General features: G+C 55.7%; 1 protein-coding gene across 3 annotated transcripts in view; it reads left to right on the top strand.

The window, feature by feature from the left end:
- LOC105495598 (bromodomain containing 4) overlaps positions 1 to 22,286 on the top strand; it is a 99,707-nt gene that overhangs the window by 73,304 nt on the left and 4,117 nt on the right. For 2 of the 3 annotated variants that reach the window (XM_071085916.1, XM_071085915.1), the window contains exons 8-14: positions 6,125 to 6,334; positions 7,021 to 7,217; positions 7,698 to 7,993; positions 9,006 to 9,116; positions 18,517 to 18,569; positions 18,684 to 19,053; positions 19,790 to 20,377. In XM_071085916.1, coding sequence (XP_070942017.1) covers positions 6,125 to 6,334; positions 7,021 to 7,217; positions 7,698 to 7,993; positions 9,006 to 9,116; positions 18,517 to 18,569; positions 18,684 to 19,053; positions 19,790 to 20,377 — 1,825 coding nt within the window. Of the gene's footprint in view, positions 1 to 6,124; positions 6,335 to 7,020; positions 7,218 to 7,697; positions 7,994 to 9,005; positions 9,117 to 13,946; positions 16,232 to 18,516; positions 18,570 to 18,683; positions 19,054 to 19,789; positions 20,378 to 22,286 lie in introns of those variants that run through there. The other variant, XM_071085917.1, reaches the window with a different exon arrangement.

Here is a 22,286-nt window from a genome sequence, read left to right as displayed (position 1 = left end):
GCCTAGTGTACATATTTTAAGTTGAGATTATTCAGTTAAAGCAGAGTGGGTGTTCCACTGCAGGCCCCCTCCCCCATCATCCACCAGCACTCATTTGCTTTTGGCTGGAAGAGCAGGTGTGTGTTGTGCATGGCCCAGTCTCTCCTACAAAACACACCTGTCTCAAGTGGTTCGGGGGTGGGGGGCACTCTTGCCAAGTAGGCGCTGTCACAGTTGTGAGCTGAGGACATCTGCACTGTGGACATCTTTCCACCAGAGCCTTAAGAGCCTTCTAGCTGCAGAGTGGTTGTTTTTCCACATGGCCACAATTCTGATGGGGGGTCCTGGGCCACTTCCTTCAAGTTGAGAGCCTGGGTGGTGCACAATGTGAAATACACGTGTGGACGGGGAGGGGAGATGACAGCATAGATGTGTAAACTATTATTTTTTTAAAAAAGGAAAAATATGTAAGTTTAAAAAACGGCTTTCTTTGGTTAATAAGATTGGGTTAAAAATTTTGGAGAATAAAGTCAATATTTAGTACTATCATCTTTTTTTGTGTGTGTGGGTGGGGGGGGCCGTCTTAATTATTGGAAACAGACAGGGTCTCCTTCTGTCACCCAGGCTGGAGTGTAGTGGCACAATTATAGCTCACGGCAGCCTCTGCCTTCTAGGCTCAAGCGATCCTCGCACCTCAGCCTCCCGAGTAGCTGGGACTACAGACTTGCACCACCGTGCCCAACTAATTTTGCCTCTTTTCTTTTAAAGAGGTGGGGTTTTGCCATGTTGCACAGGCTGTTCTGGAACCCCTGGGCTTAAGTGTTCCACCTGCCTCGGACTCCCAAAGTGCTGGGATTACAGACCCATCTTCTTTTTTAAATTATTTAAAACTGTAGATAAATGATCATAAAAATTCCCAGCCTCTTCTCCCCGAGGCCATGGGTTGCTTTTGTTCTCAAGGTCAGAGCAGGCTGTGGGCGGGGCCACCTGCCATCATGAGGTGCTGGTGTGCTCATTGTAGGCCTCAGCAGACTTCTGCACTCCTGCCTCTCACAGCCATCTGCTTCCAGGGCAGAAGTGAGGACTTGGAAAGCCTTTGGTGACCTGCAGATCTGTGCCAGGCAGAGGTCACCAGAGCCCCACTGCCTGCTTGCGTCCTAGCTGTACTAGGTCCTCGTGTTGTCCCAGACTCCCCACCATAGCACCCCATACCTGCTCCCACTGGACCTAAGGCACTGTGTCTCCTGTTCTCCGTGGATCAGGGGCTGCCTTGGCTTCAGAGGACATGTGCTCAAACTCTTGAGGTAGGATAAACACTTCCCTTGTGAAGTTTGTTGGGCTCTTTCTTACTAGTATGAATGTGTCTCTTGTTATTTAAATGCATGCTCAGGCTTGGGGCTTTTTGTTTCTACTTTTTGTTAGGGTTTGTTTTTTTTTTTTTTTGAAACGGGGTCTCATTCTGCTTACTGCAGCGTCAACCTGCTGTGCTCAGTTGAGCCTCCCAGATAGCTAGAACAGTGAGCGTGTGCCACCATGCCTGGCTAATTTTTGTATTTTTTGGTAGACATGGTGTCTCACTGTGTTGCCCAGGCTGGTCTCAAACTCCTGGGCTTAGGTGATCCACCCACTTCAGCCTCCCAAACTTCCAGGATTATAGACATGAGCCATGGCACCTGGCCTGTTCCTTAGTTTTATTTTCTGTGACTTGGGGAGTTGTTGCCCTCTCTTCACTTTGGTAGTGTCTGTGTGCCTTCTTCACAAATAACATTGCCCCTTCATCATTCATGTTTGCATTTCCCATCCTTGAAGGAGTTGAGGCTTTTAAATTTCTTTCCTTTTTTTTTTTTTTGCGATGGAGTCTCTTTCTGTCGCCCAGGCTGGAGTGCAATGACACGATCTCAGCTCACCGCAACCTCCCCCTCCTGGGTTCAAGCAGTTCTCCTGCCTCAGCCTCCTGAGTAGCTGGGATTACAGGCGCCCACCAATACACCCAGCTAGTTTTTGTATTTTTAGTAGAAACGGGGTTTCACCATATTGGTCAGGCTGGTCTTGAACTCCTGACCTCGTGATTCGCCTGCCTCAGCCTCCCAAAGTGCTGGGGTTACAGGCGTGAGCCACCATGCCCGGCCAGGCTTTTAAATTTGAATGCAGGTTTTGTTCAGTGCCGCCCAGTGGCAGTGGCGCCCTCAGATTTGTGCCTTAAGCTCCTCCATCGCTCCCTCTCTCCCACTCTCTTGAGAAGACAGGGGCACAGCTTTTGCCCACACTGCCCACGTTGATACCCATGCCCTTCATCTACCCTCACAGGAAGAACTCAGCAGAAACAGATTCTCTCCCAGCACCACAGGTGACTGTTTTGAGCTACTTTACTAAGAGAAAGAAAAGAGAAAGCACCTTCTGATGCATTCTATCCCTTTCTTCTTCATTTTAATCTCATTTTTCCTGTCCTCTCCTGCACCCTGGAGCCACCTCCTTTTCACAGATTTTCTCCAACAAAGATTTTTGGGTTTTAAGTGTTTTTTGCATTTTTCTTCTTCTGGGAAACCTGCCTGAATGTAGAGTTTACCAAGGCCACTGGGATGTCTGTCACACCACAGACCCTGCAGCAGAAGAGTTTCTTCTACACACGGGCTACAGGTGCTGGACTGGAGTAGACACAGGCCTCACTCTTAAGGGGGGCCCAGTGCAGGCAAGGGGTAGGGGTTGCTGTGGGTGGGCTGCCTCTGGCCCAGCCTGCTTTGCCTGCCCTGGAGAGGGGTACCTCTCTGCCAGTGCTTGGCGGAGGTGTTTCTCTTTGAGCAGCAGAGTTGATGTGGAGGGTTCCAGGGCAGGCTTCTCTTCAGTGGGCAGTTGTGTTTGTGGCATTCCAGCCTTTGTTTTTCTTACTTCTCTCTACTTTCTCTGCATCAACATGGGGTAGAGAGCAAATTCTCCATCAGGGAAGGGGAGGGACAAAGCCCCAGCCCTTGCTCACCTCTTCAAGACCTGTTGGGACCTGCTTAATTGGGTCTCTTAATTTGGCTGGGCCCAAGAAGTGGGATTTATCTGGAAAGTTACTTGGAAAAGGAGCCACTTTATTTTTCTCTCTCAGCCTCTAAGTTCTGAGGTCCTTGAGAAAACATGTGTTCCACAGCCTGACAGCCAAGATACTTGTCTGAAACCAGTGGGGTGTGCTGAAACTGAGAAGCATGACCTCAGAGCCAGACCTCCAGAGGAGTGGGGTGTAGGTTATGGGATGCCGGGCAGGGAGCTGGGCCTCAGCTGGGTCTCTGTCAGTCCAACAGAATGCTTGCACTCAGTGTTCCATGGTGGATGCTGGTGCCTGCTACCCCTCACCATCACCATCCTCCCTTGTGAGAGGCTTGCCCTGGGTGCATCTTGAATCAGGTTTTACTCTCCTCTCACTGGCCCCACAGCACCCCTGACTGTGTTCTTTCACTCTTAGGTCTTAGCACACTTCCAGCTCATGGCAACCCATTGCTGCCATGTATTCATTCGGTTTTCTGTTTCCAACTAGAGTGTGAGCTCCTTGAACAGGGAACTTGTCATTGCTGTTTACCATCAAGCTGTTACTTGGGGACATGTGAGTGTTGCAGCCACACAGCAAGGTTTTCCTACAGCAGCCCTGGGCCCACTGGCTTGTGGATTTCCCAGGGTGCCCTCCTCTCAGGCTACAACAGCAGTTCTCACGTCCAAGAGAAAGTGAAGGATGACGGGGTCATGCAACTGGACACGCCAGGAAGCTGGCAGTTCCCAGTCCCACCAATGTTAGTTTCTCATCCCAGCTGGCTTTGTGTCTTGTATTCTTTGCTCTTTGTTCTTGGGGCCTTTGGAGAGCCAGGGCCATGGGCACCCAGGGAATGGAAGGAGGCCTCAGAGTGAATGCTATACGCCCCCACCCCACCATTTACACAGCAGTCATCACTTGGTGGGGAGGAACAAGGACATCCTCATGTCTCAAAGCTGGCCCAGGCTTACAGACTAGTTCACTGCAGTAGCTACCACTCAGTAGAGGGCACTCCCTCTGTCCTGGGAGGCAGAGCTGATTATCTCCCTTCATGATGTCTTGACACTTCTGAGGCCCACTTCTCTAACCTGCTCCCTGCTGCTTGGCAGCAGGCCTGGCTCTTCCAGAAGCTCTTGTGGCCCCAGCTGCCTCTTGGAGTCATTTTGGGACCTGAGACCACCCACATCCAGAACACTACCCACCTGGCACATAGCTGGGTGCTGCAGGGCTAGGCATCTGTCTTACTCTCTCACTAGGGCCTCCAGTCTGATGTGAAACCCCCCACCTTTTCCTCCTTGGGCCCTACTCCTGGCAGGTTAACTGGTGATGGTCTCTGGTCATCCCTTCTTGTGTATCTTCTTCCTTGCCTCAGACCTGCTCAAGGAGTTATTTCTGAATAAAGGTATTTGCTGGGTGCAGTGGCACATGCCTGTAATCCTGGCACTTTTCACTGTAGGCCTCAGGCTACATTCTAGGCCACATCGTGGGAGGATCCCTTGATCCCAGGAATTGGAGACCAGCCTGGGCAAGATGGCAAAACCCTGTCTGCACAAAAACTTGGCATGGTGGTCTCAGTTACTCAGGAGGCTGAGGCAGGAGGATCTCTTGAGCCCAGGAAGATGAGGCTGTAGTGAGCCATGATTGAGCCACTGATTGCATTCCACTCTGGGCAACAGAGCAAGGCCCTATCTCCAAAAAGAAGAAGGAAGAAAGAAAGAAAAAGTTACTGGGTCAGGCGCAGTGGCTCACGCTGGTCATCCCAACATTTTGGGAGGCCGTGGCAAGTGAATCTGTTGAGATCAGGAGTTGGAGACCAGCCTGACCAACGTGGTAGAACGCTGTCTCTGCTAAAAATGCAAAAATTAGCTGGGCATGGTGGTGTGTGCCTGTAATTCCAGCTACTTGGGAGGCAGAGGTTACAGTGAGCTGAGATTGCGCCACTGCACTCCAACCTGGGTGACAGAGTGAGACTGTCTCAATAAAAAGAAAGAAAGTTACTGGCTAAAGGAAGTCATGCTCCGTGTGGCCTGGAGGGGAGGGAATCAACACCACAGTTATATGGGATGTCTGCTCCAGCAGCGTGGGAGAGGAAGCCTCAAGGAGTGTTTCCTGAGCCATCAGGATGGGGTTCCAGGGCTACGGTCCTCTCTGAAGCATTGACACACATTTGGGGGAAGGTCCTTGCCATGGTGTGTTTCCACGATGATCAGTTTATTCCTGGTTTAAAGCAGGTCCCAGAATTCTGCTGGGAAGCGAGGCCTGTGCTTCTGCCTCTGTCCTGAGCCATCACTGGATTGAGCACAGCACCCCCAGGGTAGGGCAGGGACTTGCCAGCTGGCTGGCAGTATGTGTGGCCAGACCCAGCGTCCATGTGTGGCTGCTGTTCCCTGAGCTACATGACCCCATGTGGTTCCATCTGATTACTGGATCTTAGGTTGAAAGGTCTTAGGGTCTACTGCACACAGTGGTTCCCTCCTGCAGCCTGTCCTCAGTGCCCCACACCTGCTGCCTAAACTACTCTTACCTTGTCCCGCGTGCGCTGGAGGTGCCTCCTCCAGTGGTGCAGCCCTGCTTGGTTAAGTGCTGCAGGGACGATCTGAGGAATGAGGAGACCAACTTAGAGCCGTGTCTGCTACAACAGAGCCTAGTCCCCTAGAGGAGGTGTGCTTGTGGCAGGCACACTCCCACCAGGGACCTCTGCACGTGCTGTGTCTTCTGCCTGGAACACCCTCTCAAGCCACAGACTCCTGCTCCCCACCACGCACCTGGCGGGAGCTTTGGCTGTTTTGCGGTTTGGGGGTGCCCTTGACCCAGTGCCATCTGTCAAGCACCCCCAGACTTCAGTGGGCTGGCTGCCTTGGTGGCCTGGGTCTCATGTCTTTACCTTGGCTGTGTTCTCCAGGGAGTAAGTGCCTGGCTACATCTGGACCACCTTGCTCTTCAAAGTGAGATTTGAGAGGAGTGTTGCAAGAGTTTTCGGAGGCCCTTCCCCCCATCTTGGCGGCAGAGAGGATCACCATCCTCTTTCGCCCTCGGTTGGTTTCTGTTGAGTTGGCCCCAGCAGCCAGTGAGGCCAGGTGATGCTAGGCTGCGGCCTGGGTACCCAGAAGCCCTCACAGCGTGTCTTTCTCTCACCAGGATGTGTTCGAAATGCGCTTTGCCAAGATGCCAGATGAGCCTGAGGAACCAGTGGTGGCCGTGTCCTCCCCGGCAGTGCCCCCTCCCACCAAGGTTGTGGCCCCGCCCTCGTCCAGCGACAGCAGCAGCGATAGCTCCTCGGACAGTGACAGTTCGACTGATGACTCTGAGGAGGAGCGAGCCCAGCGGCTAGCTGAGCTCCAGGAGCAGGTGAGGACGTTGGTGGCTCCATTCTTAATCCCCAGAGTCCATGGACCAGGGTGGCCTCCCCCGAAGTTTCTAAGAGATATTCTTGGCTCTGAGTTCCCAAGGGAGCAGAATTTTCACTGGACCGCCTGTGGCCTTTTCCCCTCTGCTAGGTCAAGTGCATGTTGATCATGCACGTATGTGTGATATTTGTGTTGAGCTTGCAGTTGGGGATGGGGAGTGACGTGGCCATTTTCTGGGCAGAGAGGAGGTGGCTTGATCCTTTCAATGTCTGGAAGGAGGAGGTTGAGCCAGGATGTTCGCCTCTCCTGGGGCTACCTGGTTGTTCCTCTCCCTATAGCCAGTCATCAGGCCCTTCGTGCCTGACGTGTCTGTATGCTCTTTGTTAGCTTCTTAGGGGCCCTCCTTCTGGGATCAGGATGGCTGTGAGACTTAGTGTTTGTCGGCTTGATCAGCTCCTCTGTTGAGGAGGACACTGGCAATCTTTGGAGTTGAGGGAATGGGTGGAGATAGGCTTGTTAGGAATCTGGTTAACATGACAGGTGCAGAGCTGGGGGCCTGCCTTCCCCCTGCCTCCCCTACACACCCTGATGCCCCAGGTGCATGTTTTTTGGAGCAGTCGCCTGGGTCTTGGGTGACAGAAAAGTGGTCTTAGCCCTGAGTGTGTGTCTTGTCTGTCTGGTCCATAGCTCAAAGCCGTGCACGAGCAGCTTGCAGCCCTCTCTCAGCCCCAGCAGAACAAACCAAAGAAAAAGGAGAAAGACAAGAAGGAAAAGAAAAAAGAAAAGCACAAAAGGAAAGAGGAAGTGGAAGAGAATAAAAAAAGCAAAGCCAAGGAACCTCCTCCCAAAAAGACAAAGAAAAATAATAGCAACAGCAGTGCGAGGTCTGTGTCCCCTGAGTTTGCCCTGGGTGGGGACCCTCCTTCCAGGGCCTGCTCTGAGACTGTGTGGGCCACTGCCCCTCCCCGTCCTCGTTGGGTGCGGAGGCTGCCCCTCTGCAGCATGACTCCACAGGCCAGGCTGGTGGCCATTTGCACACAGGACTTAGCTGCACTGTCTCTGCCCCTTTCTGTAGGATGAGCCTTCGGAGCTCACCATGTTTCGTTGAGGGGGATGGGCAGCAAGGATGGGGCTGTAGCACAACCCCCACTCAGGCAGCCTGCAATCACAGTTGACTTTCAGTCTCTACTGGGTGCTCCCAGAGATTGAGTTGCCAATTCCCCGTTTCCTGTGAAGGCCGGTGGGTGGGGGGTATGGGAAGGGCGCCCCCGGCACCCCTTCACCCCAACATACATGTGGAGGAATGAGTGCCTGGCGTCCTCAGGGGGCCCGTTCTTGATGATGTGTGCATCGTCCCTTCATAGCAAGAAGGAGCCAGCGCCCATGAAGAGCAAGCCCCCTCCCACGTATGAGTCGGAGGAAGAGGACAAGTGCAAGCCTATGTCCTATGAGGAGAAGCGGCAGCTCAGCCTGGACATCAACAAGCTCCCCGGCGAGAAGCTGGGCCGCGTGGTGCACATCATCCAGTCACGGGAGCCCTCGCTGAAGAACTCCAACCCCGATGAGATTGAGATCGACTTTGAGACCTTGAAGCCGTCCACACTGCGTGAGCTGGAGCGCTATGTCACCTCCTGTTTGCGGAAGAAAAGGAAACCTCAAGGTGTGCTTGGGCCCTCTGGGCGTGGGGATCCTTCTGTGGGTCCCCTCAGTAACTTCCCTCCTTGCTCAGTCTACTCTCTGTGCGCTTTTTTTTTCCAATTATAATATTTGTGTTCTTGACACAGAAATCTCTGAAAGGTTGTGACGTCACCCTCGCCCCTAGGCTGTCAGTGTCTTTCTAGATCTCTGACTGGTGGTGTCTGGGGCCCCTCTGCACCTTGTTGCCTGAAGCTGTGTTCTAAACCAGAGCTGCTTTCGACCCAGGCTGCCTGCTGCTGAGTCTTCCTCTGGCCTCTTTGGGGAAGGAGGAAAGGCGGGTCTGCAGGGTCCCAGGACCTGTGTACCGATGGTTAATGCAGCACTGAACCGGCCTTTGTCCCTCTCTAGCAGGGACAGTTAGGTGTGGCATCCTTTCTGGACTCTTCCAAGCAGCTGTTTTGTGTCACACAGCTCATCTTGGCGTACGGCTTTCCTCTGAGGACTTAGGATCCGGTGTCAGGGCATTGCACAGTCTTTGTCCCCAGCCCAGACTGGCTCTTGGGATCCTTGGGCCCCTACCTGGGGCACACCACATGATGATTCCGGCGTGTGTCTGAACAGCTGTGTTGAGAGACCCCCTGCCTTGCCTTACCTCTGGGCAGCATGTTCCTTTTGGATCCTCTTCTTCCCCTGTCAGAACAGTAACTGGGAGAATCCAAGCCTCATGCCCAGCAGTACCTTGTGTTAGGAAATTACCCCTCTGCCTGGTCTCTTGAATCCCTGATAAACCCCCCAAAGGGAACTTTGAGAGACTGAAGGAACCTTGAAATCCCAATGTCCGCAGTCTACCCATGGGAACTGTGGGGCCATGTGAGTTCTGGGAGTGGCAGCTGGCAATTAGGAGCAGCCCCTGGGCCCACCGTGCACAGGCTCCTCACTGGTCCTTCCTCCAGATGGATGCGGTGTGCATGTGGCTTAGAGCGGCCTCCTGGGCCATGGCCCTGCCTGACCAGCTCCCATTGCTTGGGTTGCAGCTGAGAAAGTTGATGTGATTGCCGGCTCCTCCAAGATGAAGGGCTTCTCATCCTCAGAGTCGGAGAGCTCCAGTGAGTCCAGCTCCTCTGACAGCGAAGACTCCGAAACAGGTTAGGTGACTTGTGTCCTATGTGTCTTACCAAACTCCTCCCACCTGTGCCCGGCACCAGCTCAGTCCTGTGTCCAGGATGCTAGAGCCCAGAGCCGGCCATCCCAGAACTTGCTGGGTTCCTCTGTCTGCCTGTCTGTGTCGTCTCCCTGGGGCCATGGATAGCCTTGCATTCTGTGCAGCAGTGTCCATTCTCTCAGCCTGTCCGTCATGCTGTCCCTGTCAGGGGCTGGTCATGGAGGACAGATGGCCAAGGGCGTTGACACTGCGGAGCCCTGGATGGTGGGTGGCGAGGCTGGGCCATGAGGACTGTGGGCATGGGGGCCCAGGCTGTGCTGTTGACCTTGAGGTGACCGTACCCAGCTTTGTGCCCCAGAGGAGACTTCGTGTCCCTAGGGCCTTCCCCATATCACAGTCACATGCAGTGCGGCCGCTTCAGGGAGACACTTCGCTGGTTTCTGGTGGATATGGAGCAGTCTGCTGCTGGCCCCTGCCATCAGCTGGGCCCCAGCCATTGCCTGCTCCTCCCCAGAGTGTGCTCATTGCTGTGTTGGCTGCTCTTGAATCTGCCCTAACTCCACACGCACCTGGACTTGGCGTGTCTCTCTTGCAATTCTAACTAACAGTCCCTTCTCTTCAAGCCCTGTGGGCCTGCACGTCGGACCCTGGGTTCTGCATTAGAGCCCACCTTCTGAGCAGCAGCCTCAGTGGGAGGTGGAGGCAGGTAGCGATTCTGGGTGCCAGGTGGGAGTGGAGAGGGTCTGCTCTCCTCCAAGTGTGCACTTTCCTCATTATTCTCAGGGGCACAGATGCTCAGGCTGGCGCAGAGGAGAGGATAGGGAGGGAGCCATGGTGCCCAGGAGGCCTGGCGACCAGCCCCTGCTGAGCGATGGAGCTAACATCCTGTGTTTATGGCCAACGGGGTTGCCACTAGGCTGGTGCAGCTGCGTCAGTGAGCTGGCGTGCTGCAGACCACCTGAGAGCTGGCCCTAGGGTCGCAGGCAGGCTGGGGAATGGGCATCCACAGTGGGAAACCTGTGTTTTGGCAGTAGACTCCTGCATGTTTTCCCACGGGCCTGTCGCATCCCTGGGATTTTATTCTAACTAGAAATAAATGCTAACCGTCAATAATCAGTGCATGTAAATAACTTGATCGTGCCAAGGAAGATTGAGGACCCCTCACAGCAGCTGGGGAGAGCCATGTTGCTCTGAGGTGTGTGTGCACAGATGGGGCGGGGTCAGGTGGCACCTCAGGTCTCGTCAGTATTCCTTTTCCCTTGGACAGCCTGGTGCCCTCTGCTTCCCAGGTGAGTGAGGAGACTTGCCTTGAAGTGGGCTGAAAGACCTTCCAGGACTCCAGATGCCCACATTCTCTAGCACAACTGTGCAGAATGCCCTGGGCAGCTCACTGGCCTCGTGGCCTTCCCTGTCGCCATCCTTCACACTTTCATCTCTAACCAGCACTCTCCCCACACTGCTTTTGTAATCCATCAGCCAGCAGGAGGCGCTGCACCCCATGGCTGCCCAGGATAGGGCTGGCTCTGCCACCCGAAGCTAGGGCCCCCACTCGCAGCACAGTGAGTGGGGTGAATGGCTGTATTCTTGGATCCAATTAGCATTCCTGGTGGCCGCTGACTTTTCACTTTCGGTGCCAGCCGAGCCTCCAGCTTGCCTTCCTCTGAGTTTTTGCACCTCCTGTTTTCTAGCTGACTGCTCCTACCGGAGGTTTTGTAGCCTTTGCATCTAAGGATCTCAGTGACCAAGTGGAAACCCCAGATGCTGAAATTGTCAGGGGACCTGATTAACTAAAATGACATGGCATGGTTGTGATGGGGGTGCTACTTTAGCCCTCACAAGACAAGACACCTTAGAGGGCTGTGGACATCATATTCTGATTTCCAGTCTGTGGTCGTGGCCTTTGCCCTTGGCCTCTGCGTCCCTCTTCTGGGCTCCTCTGCTTTGGCGGAGAAGTTGGGAACGCTCCTGGCTTCCTGAGTGAGTGCCCCACACCCCTCCTCCCGCTGCTGAGATTTTATTATTTTTTCACTCCCCCACTTTAAAAAAAGTGGAAAGATTGTGCAACAAGTAATCTGAGAGTCCTGGGAACAGCTGTCCTGGCGGGAAGGAGGGCGAGATTTACTGTCTCAGAGCCGCTAGCTCCCAGGCTCCCAGGCTGTGGCGGTCCAGCCCTGGCCACTCGCGCAGCTGCCTGGGCTCTGGCCTTCCCCTCTTCCCAGACACCCTCCCCACCTTGGGTTTTGCCTGGCTCCCTTTTGTCTTCGCAGTCCTGGCCAGCAGGGGCTTTCCTTTGCCTTCTGTGTGCACTGAGTGAGCTGTGTTGTGGGCCGGCAGGGTGCTTCTGCTCTCAGGCGGGGTTGCTGCTAGGGTTTTGTACGGCAGATCCCGAAGCGGGAACCCACATCCTGGCACCAATAAATGCAGCGTTCTCCTGCCCTGTCCTGCACAGGACTCTGCATTCTCAGGGCGGGGGGGCAGAGGGGGCGTAGCTCCTTCAGCAGCTGCTCTCCTGGGTCCAGGAAGTCCAGCAGCCCTGATGTCCATGGCCAGTTACAGGCAGCTCTGCCTTAGTGGGGGAGTGGGTCAGGCTGGGGGAACATTATTTCCCTTTGGTATTTTGGGGCCTAATTGATTTGCAGCTTCCCCCAACCCCCCTTGTTCTTGTGTTTCCATTTGGATTGGAGCCGAAATTCCTGAAAGGGCCTATTTTTGTCACTTATGCTACGGGGTTAGTTCCGCTGACACGGCCCTGAGACATGAATCACCAAAAGAAACCGAACAGAGTCACTAGATTGAGGTTGGGGGGTGTGATACTGAACACTCCTCCTGGCACCTATCCATAGACCAGGATGCTGTAGACTGATGCAGGCGTGGAATGGTCCTCTGCGGCCAGGCTCCAGTTCAGGAAGCCACGGAACACAGGCAGGAGGAGGATGGCGGGGGTGGGTGCTGCTTTCCCAGCTGGGTCCCAGGCTACCATGTATTCCCCACCCTCTGCCCCGACAGCATGCAGTGCAGTGGGCCAGCCCTACCACTTCCTCTGATTCCAGCTAGTGCTTGGGCTGGGGTCTTTCATTGAGCTGTGATTCCAGCTAAAGCCTGGAGCTGCTTGAGGGTTCTGTATTGTGACAGGCGGGGGTAGGGCACAAATGCCCCCCTCCCACCACCCCTAGGGCATCTGTAGACCTGGGGGGATCAGGCTGGAGGAAGACACTGTCCCAGGTGGGCTGTGGACAGTACTGTGGCTTTGCTGTCATTAGCAGCGGGGTTAGGTCTGCCCAGCATATGGGGCAGGGCATGTCCTAGGAATCTTCTAGCTTTCACTTGTCACATTGCTGACATCTGGCTCTTCCCAAGTGTCATGCACAGGTCTTTGTGAGCCGAGGTGTCTCCACAGCTTATATTCCTCTTAGGGATACCCCCTTCACCTCAGCTACCTGGGCTGGGACAGGGTCTCAGGGAGGTGTGAGAGATCCTCCTGGGCTTTGGTCTGGTCTTCTAGTTGGAGCGGGAGCGCAGTCCAGCTATTTTAGTCTCCTGGCTTCCTTTTCCCAGGATTGGAGTGTGTGGGTGTTTCTTAATGGCTCCAGGGGAAAAAGGAATGCTTGATGTTTTGGAAAGATTCGAGCTGGGAAGTGCAGACAGAGGCCATGGGGCGTTCTTACCACACAACCAGCCTCAGCTTCCTGACCCCCAGGGTCTTTGAGGCACTTAGTCGCATCTCCAGGCCTGCTGCTTGCCTCCTCCACAGTGTGGCGCTTACCTAGGGGAAGGGTGAGAACCCTGAAGGTGGGGGAATAGGAAGAGACTTGAAGATGGGGCAGTAGCCTTTCCGTCTGCACAGGCAGGTGACTCCCCCCTACACACCCAGTATTTGCAGCTGGAGGGATTCTGGGGCTTCATGGGCGGGTGAGGGTGAGCCTTGTGGAATGTGGCCCGGAGTGAGAGGCCGCCAGTGGGCGGGTTTTTCCCATGCCCGCACTCAGGGGCCAGGGAGTAGTAGCACGTCGGTTGCATCCGTGACTCCAGCAGAGGCATCTGCTCTGCTGCGTGGGTGGGAACAAGCCCAGTGCCCCTCCCTGGTCCAGGGAGCCATGTTGGATGCCCCAGAAAAGGAAAGAAAGGACAAGACTTTATTCTTTAATGTGTTTCTTTTTCTTTTTTTCTTCCTCTTCAACAGTGTATATAATAGGTTCTGCTTTTTATAGAGTTTGAACTTTTTGTTTGGGGGATCTGGAGGAATGCAGAAATGAGGCTGTTTGCTCTTTCCCCTCCACTGGGGATCCTGCATTCTGGTACCTCCTTTCTTGGGACCCAGGCGGAAGGGCTGGCATTGCCTCCCTGAGAATAGACAGTGCGCAGCCCCTGGATGTGAGATGAGCTCAAAGTCAGCAGGGGCCTAGTTGGCTTGCCATACCTGTCTGGTGGGACAGGGCAGGGGCACCACTCAAATTCAAAAGAAGCCGCTTGAGGGCAGTAAAGGAAATGCCGGCGTGCGCTCAGACAGGCAGGGCACTCGTGGAGCTTGGTAGTGGGGGCCAAAGCCCCTCTGTAGAAGCTGAACAGGCTGGGGGTGGTTTCCGAGGCACTCATGCATTCTGCCTCTGTGACCTTTCTAAGGGGGTGGTGGGTCTGTCCCTACCTATGGTTAGCCAGGCACGGGGCAGGGCTCCAGTCTCCAGTGCTGTTCTTGTGCCCATCAGCCACCAGGGTGCAGGAGGCTGGCTCGGTCTGCAGTTCTTCTGTTCTTGTGACTTAAATGGTACATTCCACACCATTTCTCTCACACTGGTTTCTCTCTCCCTCTACGTAGGTCCTGCCTAATCATTGGACACGGACTCTTAATAAAACGGTCTTCAGTTCCAGATTCCTTCCCAGCAAGCTATAGCTTAAGTCCATTTTCTTCCGTGAAAGGGACAGGACTCCATCAAGTTATGGAATTCCTCAGAGCCCTGGGCCTGTCCCCCGGGGTGGATTAGTCATGTCCAGCAGCACACGCCTAGTCCCGCCTTCGGGAAGGCTGCCTGCCTGGCCAGCAGCCTGGGCCTCCCTGTGTAAAGACTGCCTGGCTGTCCTGCCCAGCTTCCCTGGTCCTCTGGGGTCCTCTGGGTGGGTGGCATCTCCTGGAGGGTGATGACAATCCCCCACACATGCATTCATGTGGTGCTGCTCTGTGTGCAAAGCCAGACCCCAAGTATGTTTTCTCTCTTTGTCCCACCCCTCTTTTTCTGGGACTTTGGACCCTAACTACTTCCCTCCTGAACCTCGCAGTGACATTAGTCCAGGAGAGCTCTTGTTCAGTGTGTAGAAGAACACTCTGACCTCTAGAGCTGTCCCAGATAAGGAGTGGGAGCTTTAGAGGCAAGGCCTCTAGATCCTGGAGGGCTCAGTGAGGCTCTTCCCACAGCATGTTTCTCACTGATACCCTATAAGGCTCGAGCCACCGCTGACTCTAAGCCTTTTGGAGTCTTTCCTCCTCCGTCTCCATTGTTCCCGTGCATTTCCAAAAGCTTAAGTTGCCTGGCGGGCATTTCCCCAGTTTCTTTGGCCTCCCTCTTCTCAAGTCACATAGGGAAAGTACCTCCTGGAACCAGGCTGCAGTGTGCAGGACCTGCCGGGCAGGCACTGGTGAAGGGCCTTGGGCCCATCATTCCCCAACCCCACCTCACCCCACCCACCTCCTCTAGGGGGGCGGATCTGGGCTGGTGGACTGGAGAGGGTGTCACAGACCCTCAGGGACTGCCCCATGGACACCTTTGATTGGTGTTAACAGTGTGAACATTTTTCCCGTCTTCAGTCCCTTAGAATAACGACAGCCCCTGGGGTTGGGGCAGGCGAGGGTGGCCACATCATCCAAGCCCTCCCAGAGGCACTAATAGGCTTTTTTGCTCTAAAAATAAATACCGGCCCTTTTTTGGTCACAAATCCAGCATCTCAGCAGAAAACTGCCTGACATGAAAAGTCCCCTAAGGAACTGCATCTGCGTTTCAGGGGCTTTTCATTTTTTCTCCTTTTTTAAAGTGTAGATTGTGGGTGCTTCCTAAAGGCCTGCCTTCTTCTGAAACTGGAAGTGGGCTGTCGCCATGGGCAAGCCCTCGGGTGCCGGCTCCCCGCCGGCGTGGGAGCCCTGGCAGCTCTCCTCAGCTCCCTGGGCTTGAGCAGCTGCAACTGCCCCAGATTTGCTGTGGAAGCAGGGGCTGGCCCTGGCCTCACCAGAGCCTCCCAGGGCCTGCATTGATGCTCAGGAGTTCCTGGGCTGCTCTTGATCCTCTCTGGGCGTCCAGCTTCCAGTCAAGCTCCGTTTGCCAAACAAACTATTCTGAGCTGCCCTTTGGCCTGCGCCTGTTGTGTTCCTGTTGCAGTCCCGCCTGGCTGAGACGGGGGCAGGCGGGAGAGCCTTCATGCCCAGATTCCCACAGGACAGTTGGGGAGCTGCTGGCATTGTCTTTCTGGGAAGATTCTGCTTTCTTGGACCAAATGGCAGCCTGGATTCCCAGTGTCAGGCCTGCATGCTGCCCCTGCCCCACACACACACACGCGCACACACACACTGCGCGCACACACACACTGCGCGCACACACACAGTGCACATGGGCCATAGCCACAGGCCAGCTCTCCTCCAGGGTCCTTTCAACTTCACTGTCCAGGGACCCTCTCCTTCTTGCCCATGGGGCTTCCATCTGGCAGAGAACGCTCAGGGCTGGTTGAACTTGAAAGCACATTAGACTTAAGCTGTCACCTGTGCTTGGTGCCCCAGGAACAGCCAGAGAGGACAGTGCCCACTCACTTCTCCTTGTTGGCAGCCTCCTGTGCAGGAAGTGCCAGCCGGGCCTCAACGCACCAGCTGGCTGTGGGTCCTGAGGAGGAGCGGGAGGCGGCCACTCAGTGCAGGCGGGGACTCCTCTCCTCTGCCCTGACCTTACCCTCCATCCTGCCTCCTTCATTGGAGTGGGGCTGGGGGGTGGGCGGAATCAGTGTTTTAATCGGATTTTTAAAAAACATTTTATTTCTTTGTACAATTACCATCCTATGTAAAGATGAAATTTGTGTTGAGTTGAAGATTGTCATGGAATAAAGATCACACCGTACTTGAGGCCATCTTCATGTAACCCTTTCTAGAGAGTTTTGTGTGGGGGTGTCTTGGGGCTGGTGTGTTGTGAAGCTGTGCACTTCCTGTCTTGTCTTTTACTGGTAACTCCGACACAAGGCTCAGACCACGTGGGCCAGATGGGGCTACCTCTACCACCAGCCCCTTTAGTCATCTGGTCCTGGGGGTCTGCCGTGCACCTCTCGCCCACTCGTTAGTCCTGCCTTGCCTGTGGGCCCCAGCACTTGCAAGGGGCCCTGGAGACAAGTCCCTAGGATATTACCTGTGGCCTTTCCGAGGCAGCTGAGACATGCCCCCTGGAATCCCCACAGGCCCTGCTGCACATTATCCCTACATCTCTTCCTGTGGGCCTTTGCTTACAGCCTGCAGGCTGTGAGGGGTTAGAGTGGCCATTCCTCTTTTACAACTGAAAAAACAAGGTTTCTTCCAAGGCCACGAGACAACAGGCGACCCCAGCATGTCCTTCCCTTGCACACACACTTTCTCCCTCAACTCTGCATCTGGACACATCCCCGAGGCTTCTCCTAGTCAGATTTCACACGGTGGCCCTGCTGCTTCCCGCTACCTTCCGCCTCCTGCCCCAGGTCCCCTCCAAGGTATGCCCAGCATGCCCCTAGACACCATGGCTCCTTCACCTCCTCACACTGGGATTAGTGCTGGGAGAGAAGCCATGGCCTTTTCTTCCTGCTTCCCTAGTGTGCAGGGTCTCACTGGTCCTGTGGCCGCCAACCTCTGCAGCCAGTGTTCTTCCCCGCTGCACCACAGCAGTCAGACTCCCTGTTGCCCTGACTCTGCAAATCTACCCGAGCTTTCCCTTCTGGCATGTCTCACCCACACCAGTCTCTCTCTCATCAGATGTCATGCTCTGACCCAGAGCGTCCTGAGCCCTGTATGCAGGTTTGAGGTGGGGCCCCAGGTTCCCCCATGTCCCCAGTTGCAGCCCCTGGTCATTTGTACAAGGACGTGTGTCTGTAGCTGCTGAGGTCTGTGTCCGTGTCTTGTCTCGTGTGGAGTGGTGAGCTCTTACAGGGCACAAGGTCTTTCCCCATCCCTTTTGGTGTCTTGCTGCACTGAGGGCCACAAGCCTCACAGAAGCTTAGCGTGGCCCTCCACGAAGCAGATCCAAGTGGAAGGAGCCTCGATTTGGGCAAAGCATGTGTCCTCCAACACCAGCAGCAAGAGGCAGCACCCTGGCAAGGAGCTCAGGCGAAGCCAGGCAGTGCCATGAAGTGCTTCTCAGTGACAGGAATCCAAAAGGCGCCATATCATGGGCCCGGCCTCCAATCTGGTGGCTGGCGACTGTGTGACCTGCCAGCCCGTGAGCACTGGCCAGGGCTCATGTCCCCCACTGGGGCCTGTACACCATCCATGTTTGGTGAGGGGACATCCAGCTGGCAAAAGTCCCTTAGTGTAAATCTCTGGGGTGGGGACAGAGGTGGGCATGCTGGCTCTTGAGTACACCTCGCCGGGGCAGACACACCCTGGACCCATCCACCCCGCTGTGGTGCCAAGCTGTCAGCCCACAGGAGCGAGGGCACATGCTGCCTTCTGTCTGCAGCATGGTGACTGTGTCCCAAAGCAGGGACTTCTGAGGTCCACCTACCTCTTTAGTTGCTGGTCATTCCCAGGGGGCCAGCCTGCTCCTTTTTTTTTCCTCCTGGAGTGGGCTCTCTGCATTCTCCCTTGCCGATATGTTCCTCACCGTCCTGTGGCTCTCGCCCCAGCTGAGCCTCTCTGCTTCCCCTTGGAGAATGGAAAGGAGTGGGCCTCAGAGGGCCATGCAGTTGGAGGCCCCTGTGAAGCTGCTTTTTAGCCATGTGACCCTAGACAAGTCTCCTCCCTTCTCAGAGCCCCTCTTTTCTCAACTGTCAGATGAATGTGACCAATTGCAGCCATCACAAGTTGTGGAAAACTGAGCAGGTTGCCGTCCAGGCCATGCACTCAGTCCCTATAGTGAGTGACTGACCCTTTTATAGTGGGAGGCGTTGGGCAAGCTCTCAGCTTCCGGTGCGGCTGTGGTGATCTGAAGCTTGGCAGGGGAGGCTTTTTCAGGCACAGTCCCTGCTAGGAAAAACAGCAGGCAAGTGGGTAGGTGATGCCTCGCATGTCTCTCCCTCCCCCGTGATGACCAACTCATCCCGCTTCGAACCCGGCTGCCCTCTCTCAGGGTCACTGGTCCTCCTGAACGTGCCCTGTTTTTTCCTCTTTCTCCATCCAAGGCCAGCTCACTCACCTTCTCCCCCAGAGCCTCACTACCTTCTCTTTTCCTCTGCAGAGATGGCTCCGAAGTCAAAAAAGAAGGGGCACCCCGGGAGGGAGCAGAAGAAGGTACATGGGCTCAGGGGGCATCCTCCATTATGTGGGAAACTGGGTCTGGCCCTGGCCGGTTCTGCCTGCCTGACATCAGCCTGTCTGTCTGTCTGTCTGTCTTTCTGTCTGCAGCACCATCATCACCACCATCAGCAGATGCAGCAGGCCCCGGCTCCTGTGCCCCAGCAGCCGCCCCCGCCTCCCCAGCAGCCCCCACCGCCTCCACCTCCGCAGCAGCAACAGCAGCCGCCGCCCCCACCTCCCCCACCATCCATGCCTCAGCAGGCAGCCCCGGCGATGAAGTCCTCGCCTCCACCCTTCATTGCCACCCAGGTGCCCGTCCTGGAGCCCCAGCTCCCAGGCAGCGTCTTTGACCCCATCGGCCACTTCACCCAGCCCATCCTGCACCTGCCGCAGCCCGAGCTGCCCCCTCACCTGCCCCAGCCGCCTGAGCACAGCACTCCACCTCATCTCAACCAGCACGCGGTGGTCTCTCCTCCAGGTGAGCCGTGGCCCACCCCGGTGTGGGCTGAGACCCCTTCCTGCCTCGGTTCGCCTATGTGGTGTCTGAGTACTCTGGCTGGGCGGCAGCTTAGCCTCAGCGGCTCTGGTCTCTAGAGGGAAGATCCGCGGTTTCTCAGGGCCATCTTGGAAGTTAAAGGAGATGCTTCAAGACAGGTCTTGCAAGTTGATTCAGAAGATTTTTGTTTTTGTTTTTGTTTTAACACCTGAGATCATTTGAGTAACAATCTAGATTTTGACTTATTTTTCCTGCTGGGCCAGGCGTCATGTTAGATGAGAAGAGCTGCAACCCCTCTGTAGCTTTTCTCATCAGGGGTTGGGAGGTGCACTCATGCAATGCGATTCCTCCTGTGGAACCTGGACAGCACTCACCTGGGGGATATGGGGACAGGGCCACCTTCCTGGGGGCCTGGGCAACGGCCGGGCAAGTGAGGGACCAAGCTCTGCACTGAGGTCTGAAGGGCCATTGTGAGCATGGGGAGCAGGAGCTGGGGACACAGAGCATAGGGTAGGACGACACTGCCCTAAAGCCCTCTCTGGAAGCTGGCTGCTGCTCTGGAGTTTGTGGGAGACCACGGTAGGTGGGGAGGGAGTGCCAGTTTGAGGGAGGCCAGTAGGAGGCCACTGGAGTCCAGATGAGGTCAGGATGGAGCAAAAAGGCCAGGCTGGGGCCACAGGTGCTCAGGCCTCACCGCCTCGGTATTGTGTCGTTCCAGCTTTGCACAACGCACTGCCCCAGCAGCCATCACGGCCCAGCAACCGAGCCGCTGCCCTGCCTCCCAAGCCCGCCCGGCCCCCAGCCGTGTCACCAGCGTTGACCCAACCACCCCTGCTCCCACAGCCCCCCATGGCCCAACCACCCCAAGTATTGCTGGAGGATGAAGAGCCACCTGCCCCACCCCTCACCTCCATGCAGATGCAGCTGTACCTGCAGCAACTGCAGAAGGTGCAGCCCCCTACGCCGCTACTCCCTTCCGTGAAGGTGCAGTCCCAGCCCCCGCCCCCCCTGCCGCCCCCACCCCACCCCTCTGTGCAGCAGCAGCTGCAGCAGCAGCCGCCACCACCCCCGCCACCCCAGCCCCAGCCCCCGCCCCAGCAGCAGCATCAGCCCCCTCCACGGCCCGTGCACTTGCAGCCCATGCAATTCTCCACCCACATCCAACAGCCCCCACCACCCCAGGGCCAGCAGCCCTCCCACCAGCCCCCGGGCCAGCAGCCACCCCCACCGCAGCCTGCCAAGCCTCAGCAAGTCATCCAGCACCACCATTCACCCCGGCACCACAAGTCGGACCCCTACTCAACCGGTAAGTGGCCCTCACCTATGGACTCTAGGGAGGCTGGTGCTGGGCCTGTAGTTTTGTCCTCAGGAAGCCGGAAGGGTTAACTCATGCTTTAGGCTGCAGTGGGTTCAGAGCTGAGCCTCAAAGTCTGGCTGTTTGGAGGGGGACCTGGAAGGGTCATTGGTGCTTTCTGCAGCGTGTTTATCAGGTGTCTGTCTTGCTTGTGACTCGAGATCGCCCAGAATAAGGTTCCTCTGGTCCCTCTTAGAACTTAGAGTCAGGAGCACGACAATGCTAGGTGACTTCTCGCTAGGTGGGGAAGCTAGGGGCCCAGGGGAGGCACCTGATCCACCTCGAGGGGGTCAGGATATGCTTCCAAGAGGCAGTGATCACAGACAGGTAGCAGCTAACTTAGAAAGCAGAGTGAGTAGTGAAGTTCAGGGAGAGCCAGAACCATGGTGGGGAGCACTGCGCTGGAAGCTCAAAGGCAGCTCAGAGCCCGCCCGGGACCTGTCCTCGTCACCTGTTCCCAGCCTCCAGTCCAGTCCAGGCCACCTTTTTCCCATTGACAGCATTGGTCAGGCCACACCCTCTCACCTTTTTTGGGCATTTAAGTGTCAGTAACCAAAATGTCCTGGCTGGTTCTGGCCAGTGCCTCCTGATGTGGTGCTGCAGGGTTAGGGTGGAGGGTCCTGGCCTCAACAGTGTAGATGGTGCTGTCTTGGGCGTGTACCAGGTGCTACCTGCAAATCAGCAACAAGGCAGGGCTGTGATTACTCCTAACTCAACAAAAGCTGCTGGGTGCAGGCCGAGTGCGGTGGCTCACGCCTGTAATCCCAGCACTTTGGGAGGCCAAGGCAGGTGGATCACCTGAAGTCAGGAGTTTCAAGACCAGCCTGACCAAGATAGTGAAACCCTGTCTGTGTTAAAAATACAAACATTATCCAGGCGTGGTGGCAGGCACCTGTAATCCCAACCATTCGGGAGGCTGAGGCGGGAGAATCGCTTGAGTCTGGGAGGCGGAGGTTGCAGTGAACTGAGATCGTGCCACTGGACTCCAGCCTGGGTGACAGATTGAGACTCCATCTCAAAAAAAAAAAAAAAAAAAGCTGCCAGGTGCCAAGTGGATCGCTGCGTGTCCTGAGCCAGGAACAGCTGCCTGTCCTCCTCGGGAAACACTGGTGTTGGGCTTCACAGCTGTGCGGCTGTGCGTGTTCTCACACGAAGCAGGACCAGGCTCCTTTTGGGGGTAATAGACGGAATGCAAGGCATTTAGAGCCAGCACTTGGGTGCACCGGGCACCTACCAGGACTGAGGCAGGTCTCCTCCAGCCAGCTTTCCTTCAGGTCCCTGACCCTGACTTGAGCCCCAACAGGCTAGGATGGGGCATCAAGAGGAGTGTGGATTGGGATCATGCTGGGAGCTTCGGGCCAAAGGCCAAGTTGTTAGACTCCCAGAGAGACTTAACAGGCATCCCTGGGCACCCTGCCAGCTTTCAGGAGCCATCCGTGAGCCACCCTCTGAACCCACCAGCAGGCGGGTGGTTTCTATAAACCACAGCCCCCGGCGCCTACTGTTGCCCAGATCAGACTCAGCAGGTGCTGAAGGCTTCCCACCCTAGGTGGGTGGGAAGCTGTTGCAGTCGTGTGCCTGTGGATCCCTGGCGGGCCAGACCTGGGGCCCTCCAGCACTGAATGGAGATGGCAGTGCCCAGAGTGGTCCCAATGTGCTAGAATTGAAGGAGACGTCAAGGCCAGGAAAACCAGCCACACAGGGCAGTGGGCTGCGGGGACAGGGTGGGCCTGGCCACCATATGGGCTCCAAGCAGCTGCAATGTCTTCTGGCATTAGGAGTGGGTCCTGGCTCTAGAGAGGCAGGAGAATCTACCACACCTGGGGCATTGTGGTTTGCTCCAGGCCTATGAAAATAGGTG

This window comes from Macaca nemestrina, chromosome 20 (genome assembly GCF_043159975.1).
Source record: "Macaca nemestrina isolate mMacNem1 chromosome 20, mMacNem.hap1, whole genome shotgun sequence".
Lineage (NCBI taxonomy): Eukaryota > Metazoa > Chordata > Mammalia > Primates > Cercopithecidae > Macaca > Macaca nemestrina.
Note: the sequence above shows the minus strand (reverse complement) of the source record. Positions and strands in the feature narration are given on the sequence as shown.